Source organism: Phycodurus eques, chromosome 13, assembly GCF_024500275.1.
Source record: "Phycodurus eques isolate BA_2022a chromosome 13, UOR_Pequ_1.1, whole genome shotgun sequence".
Lineage (NCBI taxonomy): Eukaryota > Metazoa > Chordata > Actinopteri > Syngnathiformes > Syngnathidae > Phycodurus > Phycodurus eques.
The window spans coordinates 11,905,532-11,931,377 of NC_084537.1; the positions used below are offsets into that span (position 1 = coordinate 11,905,532).

The window sequence follows — 25,846 nt, forward strand, 5'->3', positions numbered from 1 at the left end:
ATCAAAGCAACTGTGTTTTATCCTGCACACTATGAAGTGATTTTAATCTACCCAAATGTGTGATGCATATTTTTACGTGGTGTCAAGAAAGTCAAAGTTGCCCTTCTGGGTGTTTCTTTGGTCTGACATTCATACAATGTGGTGCAGTTCGTAGACTGGAGCTGTTCATATTTTCTCATTAAGCAATGCCACAATCAGCTTGGAGGTGTAGCTGACTTGAAACTCAAACCAGGGGATGCAGCTATGAGAGAAAGTCAACTAAACGTCCTGAAAGCGTGTCTTTCACATAGCCTATAGGTCTCATCTCACCTGGAAATGCAGTACTTTGTTTCAGTTAACAGCGTTAGAGTAAAGCAGGAGATGGAGAGAATTCGATAATAGATTTTACAGGGATAAAAAAGAACGAGAGACCAGGGAGGCAAGCAATGCATGCATGAGAGTGTGTAACTGAGTTTGGGGTGGATTAAGCCTGTTTGGCTCTGGATGGACACGAAAAGGCAAAGGGACAGGGAATCAGTTGTGGGGAGAGATGAGGCAAAGCATGCCACGTTAGATGGGTACAGTAAGAGATCCGCAGGGGATCAGTCAGGAGTTAGGAGAGAGAGGGAGGGAGCTGCAGGGTAGTGAGGGAGAATCCAGAGAGCTTAGTTAAGGAGCTTAGTTGAGGTAGGTTAGCGCTGAAGATGGACCGCATCAAGACATGAGGCAAAAGGGGGCCCAGAGTTAAATCCATCTAGTGCAACATTAATATTCCTTCAAACTCCACCCTCCCTTTAGCCCTCCATCCCTCAGTCTCTTCGCTTTGGTGTCTTTCATTCCCCTCAGCTAGGCATTTTCCAGACAGACTCCATGCTTGTCCAATCTCACACCGTATTTCCCTCTGATGGGCTCAGGAGCGCGGTCAAAGTGCAATGGCGCAGTTGACGGAAGATACTCAAACAGCACTTTGGGAAACAAGCGCCTCTTTTATCCCACGCCCTTGTTGTTGTTTTTTTATTCTACTTGAAATGATGGGTTTGAAAAGTAAACATGAAAACCTGCATGCTGTTTTGATGTTTACTAGAGGGGGTGGTGGGCTGAGTGAGATGTGATTTTATGGATGTGAACAAAAACTGGAGACACTGCAGTCAGCACTCAAACACCCCTTAAAAAATGTCTCAGTTTGGAAGCAACTTACCTTTCTATTATTCTACTGCATTACACTTTCCACACATCATTGCTGCACTACATCATAAACACACAACCCTGTCTGACCAGTAGTTACATTAAAGTGCATTAAATGACTTGACATCGGTCCTTTTCTTGGATGCTCAGACTGTCTGTCTGGCGGCAGACTACTTCCTCTCTAGATATAGATCATCTAAAATCATTTTGGGTAGAGGCAACGGACAGAAGTCTGAGGAAAGCATTACAGCATTCTTGAATTAATTTGTGAAGGAAGACAGATAATGAGATGGTAATGAAAGAACAGAAAGGTTTTTGCTCCTCGTACAAATCTCGGAGTTGGTGCTAAAATGACTTTTGTGCAATACCGATCTATAGCAATTGCATAAAGAAAGGGAGGAAAAAATAGAAGTGACAAAATGCCCTGCGGCCAACTTGGGAAGGTGACTTGAAGGAAAAATCTCCACCTCTCCTCTTCCCCTATTGGCCTCACACGACACAAAATACCGAAGAGACGCTTGCTTCAAAGTGCTGCTGCTAGCCCCTAAAAACCTGGGAGGGATCCTTTTGAAGGATGGTGCCACCTTCATGCCAACTCCACAGGTCCTCCCAAATTCTGCACTGCAGTCTGCACTCTAAATTTGGGAAGGATCATCAATTAATTATTTCAGAAGGGGCTTGCCCCTTGTCACCACTAAAACCCTGCCCACCCAAAACCCGACTCAGAGTAGCAGTGGCGCCAGCTCGGTGCAAAATATGATTTCTATTTGTTTTTTTCCACGGCTAGAGAGCGAGGACTCACATGGTATCCCTATGGAGCAGCATAGTGGGGAATAGAAAGTACAACAAAACATTATACAAACACACACACATGCACTCACTCACTCACTCACTCACTCACTCACTCACTCACTCGCTCGCTCGCTCACTCACTCACTCACTCACTCACTCACAATAATGTGCATGCTTGCACCCATCCATAGAAACACATCTCCAGACACGCATGTTATTCCAACACTGAAACCAAATGACATGCACTAGTCATGGGAGGTGTCAGAGTGTGTTTATGTGTGTGTGAGAGCAAACCAATCACTGCTTTTGTTAGACATTCTGGCCTTGTGATCCAATCATATAAATATATTTCAATCTTGTACTGACCCAATCATATTCAGGGTCCACAGCTTTTGATATAAGAGATCAAATTGAATCATAGGGTAGATATAACCATGTAAAAAAGATCTTAGCGTATGTTTACATGACAACGATCTAGTAAAAACAGAGAAAATGTATTTTTGTACTGCCAGGCCAGTAGTTGGTGATGGCATTTTGTAAAGACACATGTACAGTAAATGTACTAATTTCTCAAAAGAGTAGCTACTTCTCTGGTCTGTGAACATACAACCAATCTGTGAACATACATATAGCAACATCAGAGTGGAAACCAACTGATATTAGCCATGCTAGTTAGCTAGTTATCTGCTTCGGTAGTGAGCGCATAATATTTTAAGATAACTCGGGTAGCTTTCAAGAGAGAGTTATAGTAATATACAGGGTGATTGAAAAGTAACTCCCTATTTTAAAATACTTATAATTTGTTCATATGTTATTCATATTCATATTTTTCTCAATATTTTTGTGTATGTTCCATGATTAAAGGAGCTAGTCTATTCTACCAAACCAATGACTTTGGAAGAACTTGAAGGGCGAATATGAGAAGTTATGTCTTCCATCCGACAAGAGTTCCTTGTGAAATCAGTTAATGCGGTTGAGAAACTGGTGGCTAATGCTGGCGCCCATATCGAATTTGAAATAAAACTCCATGCAATACACTTTATTCTCATGTTAATTTCTTGTAAGAATTATAGTTCAGAAATAAATTATAAGTACTTAAAAATAGGGAGTTACTTTTCACTCACCCTGTATAAACACTGCACTGGAATAGTAAAATATAAACGCTGCACTGGATTTGTCGAAGGGTGATGGGCGGCGCTCTCGTAAATGTGATATGGTATTAGAAGTGTTGCCTATAGCAGCTACACTCTGTAAGCACGTTTTGTATGCCCTTTATTTACAAAGCAACGGTACCCAAAACAGATGACTTTCATACCGCAGATGGAATGTTTTAGAGGTTTTGAAAGTGTCACTTTTTATAAACGCGGTATTCCTTGAAACCAGTAACCGCTGCCGAGTTAGTGTGATATATAAATGAAGGTTTTGGTCGGTAATGTTACACAACTGGTCACAGTAGCAGAGCATAACTGGATAAGCATTTTAAGCATAAATGCTCCCACAGCTTTGTGTTCCACCGCTACCGATTTGTTAGTGATGTGCAAACTGAACACTTAATGCCCATACCAATGTTCTCTATTTTTACAGATTATTGCTTTCAGCATCAACACGGCAACGTGTTTCTTACTGTCGATACCGGAATTAGAGAGACTTATCGGGCATTTATTTCTAGCAGTTAGACTACTGTTCACAGGACGCTCTAAACGAGCTCAAAAACAGCTGCAGCACCCCCAGAACGCTGCTGCTCGTATCCAGACTGGAACCAAAAAGTACGACCCTATCACCTGTCGCTCAGAGAATAGACTTGAAAAAAGCTGAGTCTCTCCATGGCCTAGCACCAAAGTAGAGATCTGACATGTTGGTCCCATAGGAACCATCGCAGACCGTGAAAACTATAGGGACAGGTCTTCCGCTGATGCTCAGAGTCAGAATGAAACCTGGTAAAGCTGCGTTTCAGGTACATGTAACTAAAGTCTAGAACAGTCTTCCTGGTGACTTGAGACAATGTTTAAGTCCAGGATGAAAACAGTTCTGTTCCGCTGTGCATGATGTGACTGAAAATCTGTAATTTAATCTGCACTCTTTTACTTTATTTTGAGAAATTGTTATTTGTTTTATTAATTATATTTGAATTAAAATTGTGTGTTTTAAACATTTTTCCATTGAGTGAAGCACTGTGAATTGTCTTATGAATGAATTGTGCAATACAAATAAATTTGCCTTGCCTTGCCTTACCATTAAAAAAAAAAAAATACACTTTTTCTTCAAATGTTTGCGTTTTCAGGTTCCTAAACACCGTTGTCATGTAAACAAATGGCCAAATGACACAGTTTCAATGTATTTCTAGACTTAAAATGGTCTGTTGTGGAAACAGGACTTGTACTGCTCAGGGTTTTTCTTTAAATGTACTCTATCTCAAACTTGACCTGAACTGTGATGTCGGTAACCCCTCACTCTCAGAGGAGCTCAAACATCCTGTGATCTTTCCATTGCCGCCTTCCCAACTGAGGTTTTAAACCCGCTATCTGGCATTCGCACGTTTTGAGGATCCAGGGTTCGACTTGCGTGGGGAGGTGGTTAGTTAGCGGTGTGAAGACAGTGGGGTTGTGAAGAGGAGAGGTAGGGGAAGAAACGGGAGGTAGAAGCAGGCAAGGTGGGCTGCAGGGGTTCACCGAGCATCAATAATCAGGGCATGGCTGAAAAAAGTGATAGCAAGCCTTCGTCTTAGTTGATTCTTAACTTTTTCAGTGCACCACAGTATCACACAGTTCTAACAAGGCCTGTAACAGTTCTAACAAGGCCTGTTGCGATGGAGCTCTCAACCCCCCCTCTACCCTACTGACTCCCCTTCCCTCCAACTATGCAAAGATGACTTAAAAACATCAAAGCTGGCATTAACGTCTCATTTCCCTATGTAAATGCCAAATGAGGACAGAAAGAAAAGCTTTTTTCCTTCCTCCCTGCCTCTTTCATTTTCAGTGAGAAACGTAGCTGCCCCCCTTGAGACAGTTGTGCAGTTTGGGGCACAAAACGGGTTAGTGAATCCAGGGGGGCTGCTCTGTATTACCAAAACAAATCATTCAGCAAACAAACAATTAGACACTCATGAATTATGGACAAGCCATATAGCAATAAAGACCAGGAGTGGGGAGATGTGCAGCGATTGCTCAGCTAATGAATCATGTGTCAGGGTGTTGTAGTTGTTGACGTTTAAAACAGGCAGTGTCGTGAGCGAGCTGCTTGTGCATGTCTGTGTGTGCCTTCCTGGCCACGTGTTCATCGTCACAATCCCACACACATTTCTGTGGATTAAAGTGCAAATTAGAGATGGAAAACCAGGTAACACTGACAGGTGCAGGACACAGCAGGGCTAGTGAAGGAAGGAAGGTGTTTCAACTTGACCCCAGCATTATCCAATATTCATAAGCCTATGTTTACCTCTCGCAGACGCGCACAGTCCATGCAGCAATGATCCAGGACGATATACTGAACACCAGCAGAACTGTTCCTGGGCAGATGGTCATGAGCGTTTTCATGACAAAGCGTGTGTTGAAGTTGATCTTGTTGAGGGCGCCGATGCTGCGAGACGAAGCGTCCGTGAACAGCTTGCTATGAAGTAGCATGACCCTGCCAATCAGGTAGAGTCTCAGGAACATGGGGATGGAGAGGATGATGTCCACGTCGGCATCCGCCACGGATGGCGTGTACGTAAAAGCAAGCCGGGCCTTCCACGTGAAGACGTACTGGCCGGGGATGGGATGGATGGCGCACACCAGCAGCTCCAGCACGATGAAGAAGATCCGCTCATAGGTCATGGCTATCCTCCAGTCATCTGCGCCGTTGTCGACCATAAACAGCTGAGGACAAGCAGACAACAAGACCTTCCTGAGGATTGTTCGTCTTTCTTTTCACCACAGGTTTTCAGTGTTTCTTCCAACTCCTCTTTGGCATCAACGCAACACAAATATGGACGTTCATACATAGACCTGAACAACACAAAAGCAGACCTGATACAAAGCGTTTTTCGATATGATTTGGATTATTTTTTTTTTTTTTTTTTTTTTTTTACTTTGATTGTAATATTTTTTTTGCATTTTTGGTTTGTCATTCACTGACTGATTCATCTTTTCCCATGATTGCAACACTCACTTACTACCTTTTAGAGTGACACATTTTGTGTGTATACCACACATAAACGTACTTTGTTTGAGTGTGAGGTGCCTAAACTTATCTGCTTTCCAAAGTGTTGGCATTTCTCTCCCTCATAGTTGACGTGACAAGCAGAGAGTCACCCCCTAATCATTATCTCCAAAGCTGTGCTGATCCAAAGCGATACACGGATCTGTTAGTTATTACAGTAGTTACAAACCTGAATTTCACAGACAAGCTGGGCGAGACCTTGTTCTACACCAACCAAATACGTACTTGATGTATAGTTACACTACGTTGGTGGCAGTAAACGGTTGGATTTCAGTTGACAAATATAAACCTCCACAGCAGTGAATGAGTTAAGCAACAGATCCAACTAGTACTTCAGTTGGCGTCACAAAAGATATATTCCAAACCCAAACTACAAATTTGAGTGTTCCCCTTCAGTGTGGACCAGACGATCAACCAGCACGTCTACAAGGAGATGGACAGAACATATCACTGCTGAAATAAGCAGGGACGTCCCTGAAAAAAGAGGTTGCTTGGATGGCAGCACATGTTGCTCCAAAACATGTATGGACCTTCCAGCATAAATAGTGCCTTCAAGTTACCCATCCACTGAGCACTAACACAGCCCCATACCATCACAGATGCTGTCTTTTGAACTTTGTGCTTAAACCAATCTGGCTGGACCTTGTCCTCTTTGGCCCGGAGGGCCCGATGGTCACGATCAGAACTCAGCTGCTCGTGTGCTGACGAAAATCAGAGGGCGGGGGAACATTACACCAGTTTTAAGATCACTACACTGGCTCCCCGTGTGTTTCAGGATACATTTTAAGGATCTTTTACAAAGTTTTAAATGTCTTAGCAGTCTTGGGCTATATCTATCTGATATCCTTATTTTCATATCAACCCTTGCAAGTCCTGAGGTCCTCTGGACAGATCCAATCAGTACTTCAACAAGTCAGAAAGGTTGCAGGACTGGTGTCACAAAAGATATATTTCAAACAAAATTGAGTTTTCCCCTTCAGTGTGGACCAGACGATCAACCAGCAAGACTACAAAGCGATAGACAGACAAACCAGGGACCCAGTCATAAGCTGTATTCTAAACCATTTTTCCATAGCTGTCTATTTGTTTGGCAAAGTAAAAGTGCTTATAATTAGCATAATTTCATTGATTATTACCACATGACGAAGACATTTCCCAATTTCAACATTCTAAATGCACATTATAATCGTCTCTATCATCATAAATCACACCACAGCAAAGTACAGTTTCTGGTCAAATGAAAAAGAAGGTGATTTTGCTGTCATTTTCATTTCTACCATAATCATTTTGACTCACCTGGATTTCCCGTGCGTGGTACATTATTATAAGACCAAGCAGTATAACAGTGGAAAGGCTGATAAGGCATTTCAGTGCAAATGAGTATGAAGATTCCTATAAGAGAAAAAAAAACAACACAATCACTCTTAGACATTGCACACAAAATGATTAAAGCATGTATAACCTTTAGTTGTACGTACACTAAGTGTCATGCATCAATTCGCAATAGATAATTTGCATTTTCTAAATAGATTTGTAATTGTGTTGCATGTTGCTGCTTAACAACACAGACACGTGTGGCAGTTCAGTAAATCACAAATTCAACACCCGAGCATATTCACTCCCAGGTACCGTGTAGATTAAAAAAAGGGGAGGGATGGAAACAAATGGCTCTATTACTGGCTTAGACAAGGAGAATAAATGTCCCTATATAAATGCACATAAGTACAAGAGGCTCAGAAAGTGGGCAATACACAGCTACAAGCCCACACACATGCACTACACACGCTACGTATTAGCTTAAAAGTCTAAGTGAGGCCAGATAAATGGGTTTACACACAAACACCATGGACAGGCCGTCGCTAAACAATGAAGCTGCAGGTGTAGGTGCAGCCTGATATTATCCACGGACGTAGTCCGCCGCCATCTAAGCGAGCAATTAATCAAAGCACAGCACTAACAGGGGGACTTTCCATTTAATGGCAGGTGCAGAAAAGGCAAGGCTTGCATTACCAGAGCCCCACCACAGCGAGCATCACTGGTGATAAATAGACCAGCTGGATGCCAGAGCTGCAGTGTTTTTGTGTGTGTATGTGCATGCGTGCACATTAGGGCCATAGATCTAGAAAATAAGAGCCTGCATAAGACCAGTCCGTGCCATTTGATAAATCTCTTAAACTGCTGCCTAGCGACGACAGGACAGTGATCATGTGGTTGTTATTACAATGAGGACACCGACTGACAAGGAATGACAAAAACAACAAGTGGAAGAATATTGTTCTGAAATGTCAGTGTGATGATTGTGAGAGTGCCGCTCATTTTCACGTCTTCTTCTGTGGTCTTGATTGCAAAATGTATTTTTAGCTATCAACTATATTGCTTTGCCCTACAGGTCGGTAACATGTTCTCAAGACATTCTAATGTCTCAAATTGTTTTAAGAAGTCCCTGGTGGAATAACATTGCGTAAACCAATTAATCCACTGTGTGGTTTTCTAAAGTGTCCCTGAGCCCATGTGGCAATATTATTTACACAATGATGCTGGTTTTTAATGCAGTACCTTCTGAGTGATTGAAAGTCACGGTTATTCAATGTTAGTTTTTGGCCTCTTTCTTCAGATTCTCTGACTGTTTTGATGATATTATGGACAGTAAATGAGGAAATCCCTAAATTTCTTCCAATTCAACATTGACAAATGTTGTTCTTAAACAGTAGGACTATTTGCTCAAGCAGTTGTTTACAAAGTGCTTGTGAAGAATGGAGCTTTTCGGGGATGGTCCTTTTATACCCAAACATGACACTTAAACCTGTTTTCAATTCACCTGTTCACCTGTGGAATGTTCCAATCTGGTGTTTTTTGAGCATTCCTCAAATTTCCCAGTCTTTTATTGCCCCTGTCCCAGCTTTTTTGGAACATGTTACAGGCATCATATTAAAAATGAAAAAATATTTGCAAAAAAACAAAACTATAATGTTCATCAGTTTGAACATTAAATGTATTTGTAGTGTATTCAATTGAATATAGGGTGAAAAGGTTTTGATTGTGGTCATGGTATTCTGTTTTTATTTTAGTTTTACAGAATGTCCCAACTTCATTGGAATTGGAGTTTGTCATATGTGATGGTTGCATTTCACGTCGGTGTACATTTATGCACTTTCTTTTTTATCTTATCTTATCTTATCTTGCAAACACAAAGTAATGAGTAGACTAGACTGGGGGAAGAAGACTAATGTTTTATCTTGTGCCATTGAATTATATTAAATTTAATGTTTTTTGTTTAATTTAAGTCATTAGACATCTGTCAATAAACCTGAACGTAAACAGAGTGAGTACATTTTTTTGTTAGTTTTTTTTAAACCCTATATTAGTTACTATGAAACTAAACTGCTACCATTGAGGTGATTTGCCCATCTCAAGTGTCATCCATCTAGTCCACGGTGGCCATTCTCTATCTTTCTTTATCTTTGCGTTATTGCTTTCGCGCTCTTCTCCCCATCCATTCCCAAATTATCCCGAGATAATGTAGATTTTAAGCCAAGCCTCAATGGCACATGACTGAATCCAATTATAGGCGAGCATGTGTAAAAGAGTAGATGAAAGGCCTAAAATCAATAGAAATGTTGAAAAGGAAAAACGTTCTTATTCCTCCCAGTGCATTTGACATGGCCTTGTATTTCTTTGTGTGGTTTTTATAACACTTTATCAATGGGAATGTGTAAGTGTTGATGAAATGACGTGAAGCTTCCAACGTAAACGCAATGACGTGAAGCTTCCAACGTAAACGCAACCATGACAACACATGAGTCGGTGACTCATGCTTCACACGCGCGCTTGCACAACATACCTTAGTGTAAACCCCCCATGACAGTTCAGTCTCCGTCACCATGACAACAATCCCAAACATTCCAAAGATGAGCGCGTAGTCGCTGAGCCGCTTTCGCTTCTCGAACAGTGCCCTCCGGTGGCCGAGTTTGTAGCCAATGTCCCTGTTTTTCTTCTGGGGCGCCCTGCCTCTGCCACGCCCACTGCCCTCCCTGACCAGGCTCTCATTGGATGCCTTACTGGGGTCTTCGCCGCCATTACCCTTGGACACCACCACCTCCAGGCCAGAGCTGTGCAGCGTCTGCAGGGGCTGCGTTTCCGAGTCGAGCTCCGCGAGGTTGCGGCGCGACGAGGACGCCAGACTGCCCACGAGTGGTCTCCCCACGCCGCCATTGTACTTGCAGGTGTTCATGGCTATCTGAGGGAGTCGGCCGCTGCTCTCGGAGAGGGAGGGCTTGGATCCAGCATGGCTCAGCTTCTTCTTCTCGGTTGTGGCCTGAAAAGAGGACGAAGCATTAAAACTGATGGTCAGATTGAACAGAGATACAATCCATCCATCCATCCATTTTCTGAGCCGCTTCTCCTCACTTGGAGCCTATCCCAGCTATCATCGGGCAGGAGGCGGGGTACACCCTGAACTGGTTGCCAGCCAATCGCAGGGCACACAGAAACAAACAACCATTCATACTCACATTCACATTCCCCGGTCCTCAGAACTGTGAGCCAGATGCGCTAACCAGTCGTCCACCGTGCCCAGAGATAGAATATAAAGTTTTAATCAACAAAAGCAGTTAATACTCAGAATGAGAATCATCGTTATTGGCCAAGTATCTCAAAACAGACGAGGACTTTGTCTCTGGTAGCTGGAGTCACTCTAACACTCAAGACTTAAGACACGACAGTGAACCCCCGCATATTCGTGGTTTGACATTCACAAATTCTCCTATTCGTGAATTTTTATGTGAGGAACGCATTCTCCACCTTTTTGCAGTTTTTGTGCTCTGGCCAAAGCAGTAAAAGTGTTACTTTGTCACCATCTCGTGGCATCTTGGTGCCAAGGAAACTATGTTGAAGTGAGTTAAGGGGTTTCATTTCGACAAAAGTAGTGCTTTGCTACCATCTTGTTATACATATACATATTACATGTTTGAAGATAATGAAGATAAAACGTGAAGACCGAAACTACATAGTACTCAATTGTGGAAATATAGCGTTGAACCATTTGAGTTTTCCTGATTTGGGGGTGCGTGGCTAAAATAGGGCCCAGTGATACACTTGGTCCCTGGCATAAGTCGCCTCTACCCTACTTGTAAAGACCTTGAGTGCTTGTATCAACAGTTATCAGTTATCAATTGCAACATGCAGTTAGCTAGAAAGCTATGCATTCACTCTGAAAAGGCATCTTCCCTTTGATTAGCCCGCTGGCGTGGCCTCCTAAGAGTGCGTCGTTGTCTGCCGTGAGTGTGTACGTCATGCAGAGAAAGGCAGAAGAGCAAGGAGGTTTTTTTTTTGTTTTTGTTTTTTTAAGTTAGATGTGACAGCCAGCGTGTTGACAGGAACTTCAAACTGCCGTGGCCGCTTTGGAGTGCCTCGTTGTCGCGGTGTGGAAAAGCCCTGCGATGACTCGGTGGAATATATTCCATCCACTGGAGGCTTTCTTGCGGCTCAAACGTAGTTATGTGTAGGCATAAAAAACATGCTAGAGGAAGTAGCACCCATTTTTGAGAGATATTTGATTGACAGTTTACAGCTGAGCGCGGTGTGGTTTCAGCACATTCGGTGGGCACATCCACAGGGTTTAAGAGCTGAGACAACAGGTTGGTTTTTAATTATTTTGAAGCCTTATTTTATATAATTGCTAATGTTTTTTTTTAATCATTCAATTGGTAGGGTAGTTTACAACACTCCTCTGTGGTGTGTCAAATGTATATTATTTTTTACTTACAGGAACTTTAAGTAGTTGATGGCAAGGGGAAAGAAATATGGAATGTCTGCTGGTATTTGGTGTACATTGTTCGATAGCGGGGGGAGGTGCCGGAAAAGGTGGTGTCCATGGTGCGATGAGCAGAACGTGTTCAACCGTACAGCGCAAATCCAAAATAAATTCTCCTTTCAACATTTAAGATAATGTTGTTAAAAATGTGTTTGGTGTTAAACAACATCAGTTAGTTTAGTGCAACTTTCCGAAGCCGGGTTGCGTGCCGGACACAAAAATGCATCAAAGTTGGCCCTAAAACAAATCAATAATAAATGTACCTTTATGTATAAATAAAACTACTGTACATAACCAATAGTGGAGACTAAAGTGCAGAAAATTGAATCTTTGCGCTGCACAAATTTTGATATGAAAGATTGATGCTCGGCATGACCCTGTTTCCTGTCTTTCCCTGCTGAGAGGAGCAGCAGGCTGCCTTATCCAGAGGAAAGGACCTTCTCAAATCAGGCATGCTGCGGGGACCCAATGCGGGATCCCGCCGATTTCTATGCAAACATAACTGAATAACACAGAGGATCCACGATCTTCCAATGCAGACAGAAATCTGATTAGGGAATTTCTGTTAATTTGGCACTGTAAATCCTGGAAACACTGTTTTCCCTTATAGAGATAAAAAGGCTCACATTAAGTGTAATGTTTGTCTCTTGAAAGTGTTTTCTATCCTTACAAAGGTTAGGACTGCATCTATCGGCCTGTCTATTTTACAGAGACTAGGGCAGATTATCTAAATGGGTTATGAAAACTTCCCATGGAACAGTGCCTTTTCTGAAACAAGTTGGTGTGTGTGATAGCACCACTGGCCCTCTTTATTAGCCCTGACAGAGCATCCCTAATGCCTGTAAATGTGCTGGTGGGAATAAAGAAGGGCGGCCCTAATGGAAATGTACTAACTCCAGTCCTGTGATGCTATCGTCGTGTGCATATTGTGGCTCTATGAGAACAGGACTGAAGGTTAAGGATTAGTGCAGCCCATAGTGTTTCTAATCCCCTTTTCTGTATTAAATTGCCTTTTAATCTGTGCCATTAGCACCCTTGTACACATTGAAGACTGTACAGTAAGTGAACTATGGCTTTTGATGAGGGGTAATATAGAAATAGATGCGGTGGATGGCAATGCAATGTGCTGTGTTTGGGAAATTTCCGCATGTCTATTGTTCATAAACAGAAGCCTGAGTAGCTAAACCTCAATGAAAGCTTGGCATGCTTGACAAGTAGTAGAGGGATATTGATGGGAAAATTAAACTGCGATACCATTTCATTGAAAACGATTGCGGAAGTTCCCCGAAAATCAATTTTGGTATAAATATTTAAAATGTCTCTCCAAGCCCATTAACTGATTCCTCGATGTACAATAGCTCCGCCTGTCAGTCTTTTAAAATGTGTCACATCTACCATGTAAGCATCACTTTTTCCTTTTGTTGTATGCTTCCAAGATTTTATTGCTGAAGGGTAGGGAGTAAATATTTCTGTCATATCACCTGGAGTATTTTTAGTCACAGTCAAACTTTTTCTCTTTCCCGATGCTCTTGATATGTAAATGTGTGTCGTATTGTTCTAGACTTTGACAGAAAGCCCAAATTTAAAGCAGACATAACTGCTTTTGACAGAGGACCGTTATAGCCATCAAAATGAGAGATTTCGACAGAGTGAAACACTGTTAATGTTTCACAGTATTGTAGTTGTGTCCCAGTTAAGCTGCAATCCCTGAAGACTTGACTAGACCAGATCCAAATGAGTTGACGTAACGGCTATCCCATTTCAAACAGTTACTTTTTATTTTGCCCAGACAACTATTTTAGATCATTGGTTTTGAATATAAGTCAGATTGAATGACCATTTCGTGCATAAGTTAAAATGACATTATAAATATTCGTGCTTGACACAATTAAGATCAATCACATCAGGATCAATTTCCTTCTGATGGGGGTCGTTATTCCAGTTTTCTTCTCTCTTACAAATTAGTGTCAAACAAGTGGCAGGCGCTGCCATTAACTTGTGTAAATATAAATACACACAAGACACCTTCAAGTCAAGCAGCCCACCCAGAAATCAATATTCCTATTAGTGTAGATTGTGGATCGACATTGACCGATTGAGCCTGTGAAATAGGATGTCTCTTAGGTAGCCAACTGGACCTCTGCCACGAACTACCATTCCAAATGTAGGTTTTTCATAGTTCAAACATGACTTGATGTATTTCTCCAAACCATCTGCTGAAATACAATGAGTCGAAACGTCTAAAGCAGGCTACACACATAAAGAAAAATCTCCCTGCTTTGAGATCACAGTCAGCAAAGACTGCATTGTTAGATGTCTGTGAAAGATTATCCTGAGCGATTATCCTGTGATTGGGCGGTATGTTAAGAGTGATTTTTCCACACTGATCTGCTCTGCCAACAAGCATACTACTACATTGAGAGCCTTAAAATACTTAACGACTGCCCCCTTCTTCTTTGTGCTGGTGTTTTCCAGCAGTCTAGAATCCTGTGGCAGCATGCTGCCTCCCCCAGGTCCGTCTTGGAACTATGGCAGACATCGTTAGTTGTGTGGTGTACTCTGCTATTATCTTGAGTACTGTACACCACACACCGTGAGAAGAGATTTTTTTTCCCTCGTCATGTGCGGGGTCACCCACACTGTTAGAAATCAGTGAGTATGGCCCTCTTAAGACAGTTTGTTGTGGGAAGCTCGTGACCTTGTCTTGTTTGCAATTGAAAAAAAAAACTATATGTATAGTAGTAGTTTTCTGATAGGAAACAATGGAAATAGAAACAATGAAATCCAGGGTCGAACTGTCACCATCATAATACCGTTATTTGAACAGGCATGTTTTTGTTTTAAGTAGAATTTTAACGTTCTTAATTTTCAAGCAGTATAAAACAATCAATACACGTAAAGGGTGAAAACTTGGGTTTGAAATACATCTTTTGTCACACCATTCTGGGAACATTTCCGACACACCTCATATTTTCCCATGTGAATTTAATTGAGCTTGGACTGCGAATTGTACGTATACATCTTTAGATGCTTAAATGAATGTCAAAAAATTGAAATTTGTTTGAGCGAGAGGTTAACGATATTTTGAGGTGCAGTCTTAAGGAGGTCTATGGGTCAATCCCTCCATAATGTTAATTGTTAGTTAGCATTATTGACTGCTTAATGGCTATGCAGTAAAAGAAAAACCTTTTCCGAACACAAGACACAACATTGTACCCGTAATGGGGCTTCCAGTGACCAATTACATGACGATACATCAGCGTAAAAAGGCCATGTTGTGACAGTCATGGGCCAAAATGGGAGCCTGACATGTAAAGAGAACATGTTCCAGGAATGTAAAGGCGTATGAACAGGGGGTCAGGGCTGCTGCTACATCCTCAGCTTTAGTTACCTCTTGCAAATGGTCATTTATCATTGAACCAGGTCAAGTCTGTCAAGTCGGAATATGGTGACTAATATTGTCTATTTTCATCTTTCTTTGACCAGTAGAAGTTACTATAGGAGATGACATATATTTAGAATGTTTTTTTGTTTTTTTTTGAAGTTACAAGACAGATACAGTTAACGTTTAACGAGTTTACAGACCCCCTAAAACAAATATTTTTGTAATGAGCTTTTTAATATGGAAAATAGCCCTTTATAATATGGGGCTTTATAAAAACAGTAATTCCATAATTAAATAGAATTTAAAGAATTAAACATTTTGTCCAATTATATGAGGCTCTTTCTGTTGTGCATGCCTTGGACACTGGGCGTCGATATAATACAGTTATGCAGACGAAGAAGAGTTTTACTCAACTACTGTAAGTGACCGAGTAATCTTCAGGGATATTTTTTCGCAGAAGATAAAGAATATATGCCTGGGAGTATGGTACTGTTACTTTGTCTACCTACATGTGTTGCTTCACCGTTTGTATTGAAATATCTGTTGCTTAAAGCATTATAACATAGCCACATAAATGCCATTCGATAGCCCATCTGTGGCGTTTCCTGTTATCTGTTAGCATTAAGCCAAGCGGACTTTCTCAAGGTAAAACTGGGTGGTTGTTTTAAATACACATGTAATTCTCTTAGTTTTATGTTTAGTTTGACAGTAAACAAACTGGGAGGAACATTAAACAGCTTTCATACTTTTCATACTGTTTTAAGATTTATTCACTATGCCAAACTGCTGCTTATTGTGAAGTTAGCTGACCTGAGTTCCTTGCCAGCATGTAGCGCTCTTAAATTTCTGCTCGCATGTCAAAGGAAACAGTGGGCAAAACGACGGCTCGTATCTTGAAAAACTCGCAGGTCAGGTCACTCGTATCTCAAGGCACCACTGTACTGACATTTCGTCAGTAAAAACGTGAACGAGTCCTTCACAGAAATTGCAGCAGAAGCCCTACATATCACATTCCAAACCACTAAGCCGCTTCCATCACTTTTTCGCATTTCCCCTGAAACCTGACTAAACGGGCAGCAGAAGGGCACCGCAGGCCAGCATCACCCCTGTTTCTGCCACAGCGGAGAGAGAGGGGGGTTGCTTGTCCAGCCGACCAATGGCTCAATTTCATTCTGAATGGCACGCAGCATCCAGCCTCTATGAAATGGAGCTTCATAATCAAATTGAAAAGCCTCAGTGCAGAACAGTTTAAATGAAGGCAACTCTCAGCCTCTCTCCTGCCAGCTCAAATCTAATAGAAAATCCTCATTGTTTAGTGATGTATGGGGTTGCTGTGCTGCGATTTCCAAGGCTTATGCACCACCTCCCACCCACCCCAAAAAAAGGGGATGTTTGTGAGTCTGGTTGCAGTCTGTTGGATTTATGTGTATGTCTATGTGGCTGGGTGCATGTGCAAGGCTTTCTCTGGTGGGCGAAACACTATCCCAAACACGGGTATACATTTGCAAGCTAAATTCTAATATTTCTTCCATAAATTTGTGTCAGTTGATTCACAAGTCTTTTTTCTTCACTTTGTAGCATTTCTCTTGCCTCTTAATAATTGTTGTTAGCAATGGATACAGTATTTGTTTAATGTAACATGACTTTTTTAAGATACTTGCCATCATTCAGACGATTTTTTGCTTTGACTTGCGAACACAGATTTGAGATACGAAGGCTGTATGGTGGCAGTAAACTCAACTCGGCTCACTTCACAACAAACAGCAGTTTGGCAGGTAGTCAATAATTCTTCAAAATAGAGGCTTCAAGCTGTTTCCTCTGCAAAGAATGACTCATATTACTGCAGCTTACTGAGGAGTTTTGACCAGCTCCATGTATATCCATCCATCCAGTTTCAGTACTGCTTGTCCTCACTAGGGTTCCGAGCGTCCAGCCATCCATTTTCAGAGCCGCTTCTCCTCACTAGGGTCGTGTGCGTGCTGGAGCCTATCCCAGCTAACTCCGGGCGAGAGGCGGGGTACACCCTAAACTGGTCGCAATCCTTCCCCCAGGTGGCCAATGCGTGCACACCAGATGGAGCAGCATACTGTCTATTGCATTGAAGCAAAAAAACAAAAAAAGTGGCAATAGTTGTTTACTTCTTTACATTCGGTTTAATGATGTTGTTAATGTATTTTTTCTTATAAAGTGCAATATTGTAAAGTGCTATTTTTCTTAATAACAAATATTTCTGATATTATTACTCAATTACGAGGTTGGAATGGATTAATCAGAGTCAGAATCAGAATGGATTAATGGCATTTCCATTCATTTCAATGGGGAAAGATGATTTGAAATAAGAGTGATTTGAGCAAATTAAACTCATATCACAATGCACCAGTCCATTTTATTTACATTGTGTGTTTTTTGTCATCTTATTAGATAAATATTAATTTTAAACTGCTCCATTGGATGTTGGTGGCAATGTTGCATAGCTGTTTTTTTTTATTTTTTTGTGTATAGTCCTTATGATGTCTCCAATTCTTTAAAACTGGTGGTATTAAGAGGTGGAATAAGTCCTGTAAGACCCCACTGAAGGCCCAGGGACCAAAACTTCGACCCTCCACTGACACATACAGTATGTGTGCTAGCCAAGGCTCACCCAGGCTCTGGCTTTTGTTAAATATTGATGCCAACATTGTTCAGAAACAAAAGAGCTAGGATTGTTGGAGAAGATTCATATGCATGTGTGAGTGTACTTGATATGATCCATTAGCATGAGATGTGGTTGACATGAAAGGATCATCTGAAAAGGGAGAAGGAGCATCACACTAAGATTGAGATCAAGCAGTGAAGGGGACATTAAAAAGAGACTAATGAAAAGGGGCTCAATAAAAGAGAAGGAACACGGCTCTCCCTGGATGTCTTTGCCAGGCCCTCCTGTGATGAAGAGGCGGGGGCTTCACTGTCCAGTTTGTCCCTGCACACTGCATGCTGGCACATTTCTGTGACAGGCCAGCAGGCACCAGGGACGATGTGTCCATCCCCAAACAGCATGTGGATCATTATTCCTTGCTGGTAAGAAAAGCGGAAAACTGTAGTTTCTAAAGCCACACGTTCATTAAGGAAAAGATCCCAGAGCGCCGTGGTGATGGAAGCAACAAGCGCATGAAAATGTATGCTTCGGATGAATATTGTTGCTGTTCATCGAAAACCATCTTTTTGTTTTTGTTTGTTTGTTTTTAAACCCCAAAAATTACAGACTTATGGTTTTGAATGGGCAGTGGTTATACTGAATTACAATTTATCATTTTAATCAGTAGCAAAGTAAAAATATAACATTGTTACAGCTAAATAGGGCTCTCTTTTTTTCACATTTCAGTCAAATGGTTTGTCAACTACCAGGGTGAAATGACGCCTAATTGCCCCGCTGTCTCACCTTCAACCCACCTCTCCTAAAAAAAAAAAAAAACCCTCACTAGGGTCGCGGGCGTGCTGGAGCCTATCCCAGCTATCATCGGGCAAGAGGCGGGGTACACCCTGAACTGGTTGCCAGCCAATCGCAGGGCACATACAAACAAACAACCATTCGCACTCACATTCACACCTACGGGCAATTTAGAGTTGTCAATTAACCTACCATGCATGTTTTTGGGATGTGGGAGGAAACCAGAGTGCCCGAAGAAAACCCACGCAGGCACGGGAAGAACATGCAAACTCCACACAGGCGGGTCCGGGGATTGAACCCCGCTCCTCAGAACTGTGAGGCAGACGCTCTAACCAGTCGTCCACCGTTCCACCGCATTTCTTTTCATTTCACTGCCAAAGATTATTTAAGTGGTCACGCAGCACATAAAATGTATCTTAAGCCACCAATGCATGTCTTCTCAAAAGTACATTTAACTCATGTTCCTATTTTCATTGATACAATTCCTGCAAAGGTAGGATGGTTGACATAGAGATTGAAATGGCCGATGCTTACTGACTGCATATCCTGTATGTTCACCATCTCCCAGTGAATATCAGCGCTTGGTCTTTCTCCTACTATTAGTGTCCCCCTTGTAATTCCCAAAGGAAAATACCCTATACTGCTGCTCATCTTATTACAACCAACAACAGATCTACAACCCCAATTCCAATGAAGTTGGGACATTGTGTTCAACATAAATAAAAACAGAATACAATGGTTTGCAAATCATGTTCAACCTATATTTAATTGAATACACTACAAAGACAAGATATTTAACGTTCAAACTGATAAACCTTATTGTTTTTAGCAAATAATCATGAACTAAGAATAATCATGAGGAAAAGTGTGCTGGTGCCCATTTTTAAGAACAAGGGTGATGTGCAGAGTTGTGGGAACTATAGAGGAATAAAGTTGATGAGCCACACAATGACGTTATGGGAAAGAGTAGTGGAGGATAGACTCAGGACAGAAGTGAGTATTTGCGAGCAACAGTATGGTTTCATGCCTAGAAAGAGTACCACAGATGCATTATTTGCCTTGAGGATGTTGATGCAAAAGTACAGAGAAAGTCAGAAGGAGCTACATTGTGTCTTTGTAGATCTAGAGAGAGCCTATGACAGAGTACCCAGAGAGGAACTGTGGTACTGCATGCGGAACTCTGGTGTGGCAGAGAAGTATGTTAGAATAATACGGGACATGTACGAAGGCAGGAGAACAGTGGAGAGGTGTGCTTCAGGTGTGACAGACGAATTTAAGGTGGAGGTGGGACTGCATCAGGGATCCGCCGTGAGCCCCTTCCTGTTTGCAGCGGTGATGGATAGGCTGAAAGATGAGGTTAGACTGGAATCCTCGTGGGCCATGATATTTGCAGATGACATTGTGGTCTGCAGTGAAAGCAGGGAGCAGGTGGAGGAACAGTTAGAAAGATGGAGGCATGCACTTGAAAGCAAAGGAATGAAGATTAGCCGAAGTAAGACATCATATATGTGCATGAAGGAGAGGGGTGGTGGGGGAAGAGTGAGGCTACAGGGAGAAGAGATAGCAAGGGTGGAGGACTTTAAATACTTGGGGTCAACAGTCCAGAGCTATGGTGAGTGTGGTCATGAAGTGAAGAAACGGGTCCAAGCAGGTTGCAACGGGTGGAGGAAGGTGTCAGGTGTGTTATGTGACAGAAGCGTCTCTGCTAGGATGAAGGGCAAAGTTTATAAAACAGTGGTGAGGCCAGCCATGATGTACGGATTAGAGACAGTGGCACTGAAGAGACAACAGGAAGCAGAGCTGGAGGTGGCGGAAATTAAGATGTTGAGGTTCGCTCTCGGAGTGACCAGGTGGGATAAAATTAGAAATGAGCTCATCAGAGGGACAGCCGATGTTCGATGTTTTGGAGACAAAGTTAGAGAGAGCTGATTTCGAAGGATTGGACACGTCCAGAAGAGAAATAGTGAGTATATTGGTAGAAGGATGATGGGGACAGAGCTGTCAGGCAAGAGAGCTAGAGGAAGACCAAAGAGAAGGTTGATGGATGTGGTGAGGGAAGACATGAGGGCAGTTGGTGTTCGAGAGGAGGATGCAGGAGATAGGCTTGCATGGAAAAGGATGACGCGCTGTGGCGACCCCTAAAGGGACAATCTAAAAGGAAAAGAAGAAGAAGCAAATAATCATGAACGTAGAATTTTATGGCTGCAACACGTTCCAAAAAAGCTGGGACAGGTGGCAAAGAAGACTGAGAAAGTTGAGTAATGCTCATCAAACACCTGTTTGGAACATCCCACAGGTGAACAGGCTAATCGGGAACAGGCTCTAGGTTGACTCTCCGCCAGTGTGAAGCCAAACTGACGTTTTGAGTTGCGCAAGTTAAAGCATCTCAGTCTAACAGGAGTATGAGTTCACCTTAAATTTAAATTGTTCATCTTACCAAAACGTTGGACAAAAGGCTATGTAAAAACTGGAGTCGGGTTGGCTGGGTTGTGAGGATCTGGGCATGAGTTGTGGCCTACAGCAACTCCTTGCTAGTGTTCCCATTTTGTAATCGTGTGTTTGACTGTTTGTCCCGTTCAGTGAACCGCTGAAAGTGCATCAGCGACTGTCGCTCTCTTTTCCCCCCTCCAATTTGGGCTCTCAACACCAAGCAAAGAATCTACCACTCAATAAACTCATAAATTGGGACAGTTGTAAGTCAAGGCAGCACTGTATGATGAAATTGAATGATGTATACCTTGAAAATGCATCCCAGTCTGCTCAGACTCAGCCTCTCAAACTTTGTCTTTTGCTTGCTTGACTTTAAATTAGAGATTAAAAAGTTGCTAAAAACAAGCGGAATCCTCTGAAGAGAAAAGGACAGAGGCACATCCCTTTGGGAATGTGTTCTTGTCAGGACTAATAACACATTGTGCTCAACAGAGACTCAATGCTATAATAATTAGCTTCCCGAAAGGTTATTGCGCATGTGAGAGTGTCTTAAAAAGTAGGTCCTGTAGAAGAATGGGGCTTGAAGTGACTGGGGGAGGGCACGAGCACTTTTCCTGCGGGACACCCACCACCTCATTAGGAACAATTTCAATTTCCTGCAAATTACAGGGGAGTGTCATTAGAAACTTCATTTGTAGATTGGGGCCGTAAAAGGTGAAGTGTACTTGATGAAATTATGTGCAAATTGAACCTGTTAATTGTGACCGTAATCAGAACCACATCTGACTTGCCCTAATATTCACGTTAAATCTGTGTGTCTAGTTGGAAGAAGAGCATTTTGGCATGTGTGATTAATTGGTCTCCAAAAAATAAACCAAATCGCAAAACTGAAGTTAATAATGGTACAGAATTGTCTATGTAATATCTATGGAACATATGCTGGATTTAAACTGTAGGTCCTGATTGCCCAATTGCTTTTTTTTTTACTGTCAATTTTGATTTGACCCTTAGCCAATATCATTAAGATTCCATTTACTGAGCACCTGAAACATCCTCCTGTATGTGTAAGTACAAGTAAGCGACTCCACCCCAATAGATAATCATGGCATTATGGCAATCATGGCAACAACACAAAAGTAAAAAAAAAACAAAAAAAAACAAAAACAAATAAAATCAAACAACCTACCGTTTAGTTTGACTCTTCCCACCTACAGACAGGTACATTTCTTAATACTTCACTGTTAATTTCACCACAGAGTGTTTTTTTTTTTTAATTGATACAGTTCATACTGTAGGGCTGAAATGATTAATTGAAAAAATCCAATAATTAAATGACAAAAAAAGTCAAAGCAAAATCTGTTTTGACGCTTTGCTGTGATCATTTTCCCACACGGACTAATGTTACTGTAGACACGCACCACTCCGTTTAAAAATAAGTGGTGAGCCAGTAGGAAAAACTGTGTCAAAGACTGAGAATGTCCAAAGTTTATTTTCTCACGCACTTGTTTCATACTTAAAAAAGAAGATAACAAAGTGAAATGTGTCTACCACAAACCAGAATTTAACATACTACAACAGCATGTCTATGATCACCAGCACAACGTATCAATGTTAGCGAATTTATGTAAATATTGTAATGCCCCCACAAATGATCTGAGGATAGACACAGCCACCAGTGACATTTCAATCACTTAATATTGAACTTGCGGTAACTTAATAAATATGTAATAAGCACATTCATGCAGACTGGCTAACAGTTAGCCAGTTAACACCCAGCCGCTAACCTGAGCGCACAACAGCCAACTCTACACTCTTATTCACGTACTTCCACATCACTCCCCAGGTCAGGCCCCCACCTTTTAAACACACACACACCCCAAAGTCACTTACATCATTTTTTGGAACTTGAGGATGGTGACACAAAGCAGACAACAATAATACCTGCACCGTAGATGCAGATTTGGTTGTTTGATTAGGCAGAATGCATTTTGATCTGATTACTCAATTAATCAATGAGATAATTGATAGAAGGATCAGTTATATTTAAATTAGGTAGCTGCAGCCCTACTGTATACCTCATCAAACGATCATCAACTGTGTTCGTCTCGCAATGACTAGCTATATCCAATCTGTCCAGAGGCCATATTACTTTTTCTCTTTAAAAAAAAATATATATTTTTGTGCGCAGGCCTAAGCAATAAAATTATTACAGTGTCAACCTTGTTATTTCTGAGCCTCGCTCTGCTTCACTGTCTTTTGGTGTTCCCCAAGGTTCAATTTTAGGGCTGCTGCTTTTCTCTTTGTATATGGTGCCACTACCTCCATCGTGAAAAAGCATTATTATGATAAGTCAGATTTATGTGCCAGCTCTGCCCTAGTTTTAGTGTTGTTGTTTTTTTATTGTTTGAACTAACTGTTATTGTTTTATTGATTCTAAATTGATGTTTTGTCTTATGTTCGATTTGTATTTATGTATGTAGCTGTGTTTCAGCTGTGGTTATTCTTAAAGTGCTATATAAATACAATTTAGCTGAGTTACGTTCTGTTGACTTGAGGAGTTTAATTTAGACAAAAGTAGTGCTTTGCTGCCATCTTGTGGGATATTAGTATCAAGAATATGTTGAAATAAGTTGTTTCATTTAGGCAAAAGCAGTGCTTTGCCACCATCTTGTGATATCTATCAGCAACTATTAACATTTTTGTGGGGGCATCAATTACCAACGGAGTTTCGCTATTTGCAGCAGGGCTCAGTCCTTCTTCCCCATGATTAGCAGGGAAACACTCTACTCAAATGCAGGAAAATAACCAAACCAACAACGGTTAATAAAGTGTTGTCAATGTGGATCCGGAAGACTGAAACATGTTCATTAGTTGACTACTCCCCTGGGAGCTGTTTGACATCCAAGCAGGATCTCGGCCACCACAGAAATTATCACCCTTGTGTGCTACATAACCCTCAAAGTACCCTTAAACTGTTACGCTTTATTAGTCGCTAAAACAGGATGACAGTATCAGCGCATAAACACAACCTTCTGTCACGTTTTGTGTTTATTGCGAAGGGACTCGAAGTCATTTGAGAACGAGCCGAGAGTAGAGTCAGACAGAGGCACTTTCTTTTTTTTCCCCCAGGGGCCAACAGATGGATAGAAAGAGAGAAGCCAGGACAACCTATAGGACAGAACGGATCAATAGTAACCTGGATACATCCTGCTTGAGATTTATGATGAGGATGCCACAAGCCGTGCGGCATGGGAAAGTTTGTCTTCATTATTGTATTATACTGCCCCTAGTGGCCAAGTCGCACACACAGTGGAGTCACAATAAAGTTCACATGATGCACAAACTGTTTAATTCTTTACATTCTATTTAATTACAGTATGTTATTACTATGTGTGGGGCGGCAAGGTGGACAACTAGTTAGCACATCTGCCTCACAGTCCTGAGGACCGGGGTTCAAATGCAGCCTCACCTGTGTGGAGTTTGCATGTTCTCCCCGTGCCTGCGTGGGTTTTCTCCGGGTACTCCGGTTTCCTCCCACATCCCAAAAACATGCATGGTAGTTTAATCTCTAAATTGCCCATAGGTGTGAATGTGACTGCGAATGGCGGTTTGTTTCTATGTGACTGGCTGGCAACCAGTTTAGGTTGTACCAGGCCTCTCGCCCAGAGTTAGCTGGGATAGGCTCCAGCACGCCCGCGGCCCTAGTGAGGACAAGCAGTACGGAAAATGGATGGATGGGTTTTATTTAGGCGGCACGGTGGACGACTGGTTAGAGCGTCTGCCTCACAGTTCTGAGGATCGGAGTTCAATCCCAGGCCCCGTCTGTGTGGAGTTTGCATGTTCTCCCCGTGCCTGCGTGGGTTTTCTCCCGGCACTCCGGTTTCCTCCCACATCCCAAAAACATGCATGCTAGGTTAATTGACAACTCTAAATTGCCCGTAGGTGTGAATGTGAGTGCGGATGGTTGTTTGTTTGTATGTGCCCTGCGATTGGCTGGCAACCAGTTCAGGATGTACCCCGCCTCCTGCCCGATGATCGCTGGGATAGGCTCCAGCATGCCCGCAACCCTAGTGAGGAGAAGCGGCTCAGAAAATGGATGGGTTTTATTTATTTTTTTGTACGCATTAACATTGTATAGCCTAATTTAGCTCTCTATAATAGTGATCACCCACAAACATTTTGCCAGTAGCTACTAGTTTCGATAGTAATCTTGATCAAAGTTGTCACTTTGACAATCAAGATAATCAAAAAAATGTTTTTATCAACACATGATGGGATACTAACATGAGCTTTGTTAATGATTAGTACATACAGTGATGCCCCATTCAAAGCGAGAATTACATTCCAGACCCACCCATGATCGGTGAAAATAAATATAGTGAGACCATATTAATGAAAAAAATTCCAAGTAGTTTAATCCTTAAAATACCCCTCCCACACACTGTAATCACATTGAAACCTATTTAAACACACTTTTTTTAACACATGAAAACGTATTTCAACACAAAAAAATATATATACTCTTTGCCTTGACTTATATGGAATACTAGAAAACCACTTTTAATACAGTATTTATGGTTGTCCACAACATTGTGTTGAGGATCAGATTCTGCAAAAGGCAGTGTGCACTGTCATAGAC

General features: G+C 41.8%; 1 protein-coding gene across 1 annotated transcript in view; it reads right to left on the reverse strand.

Annotated features, from left to right (window-relative positions):
* kcnn1a (potassium intermediate/small conductance calcium-activated channel, subfamily N, member 1a) overlaps positions 1–25,846 on the reverse strand; it is a 71,753-nt gene that overhangs the window by 37,426 nt on the left and 8,481 nt on the right. The window contains exons 2-4 of the mRNA XM_061695047.1: positions 9,995–10,468; positions 7,450–7,545; positions 5,392–5,810 (exon numbers count right to left, since the gene is read on the reverse strand). Of these exons, the coding sequence (XP_061551031.1) occupies positions 5,392–5,810; positions 7,450–7,545; positions 9,995–10,468 (989 nt within the window). The remainder of the gene's footprint in view (positions 1–5,391; positions 5,811–7,449; positions 7,546–9,994; positions 10,469–25,846) is intronic.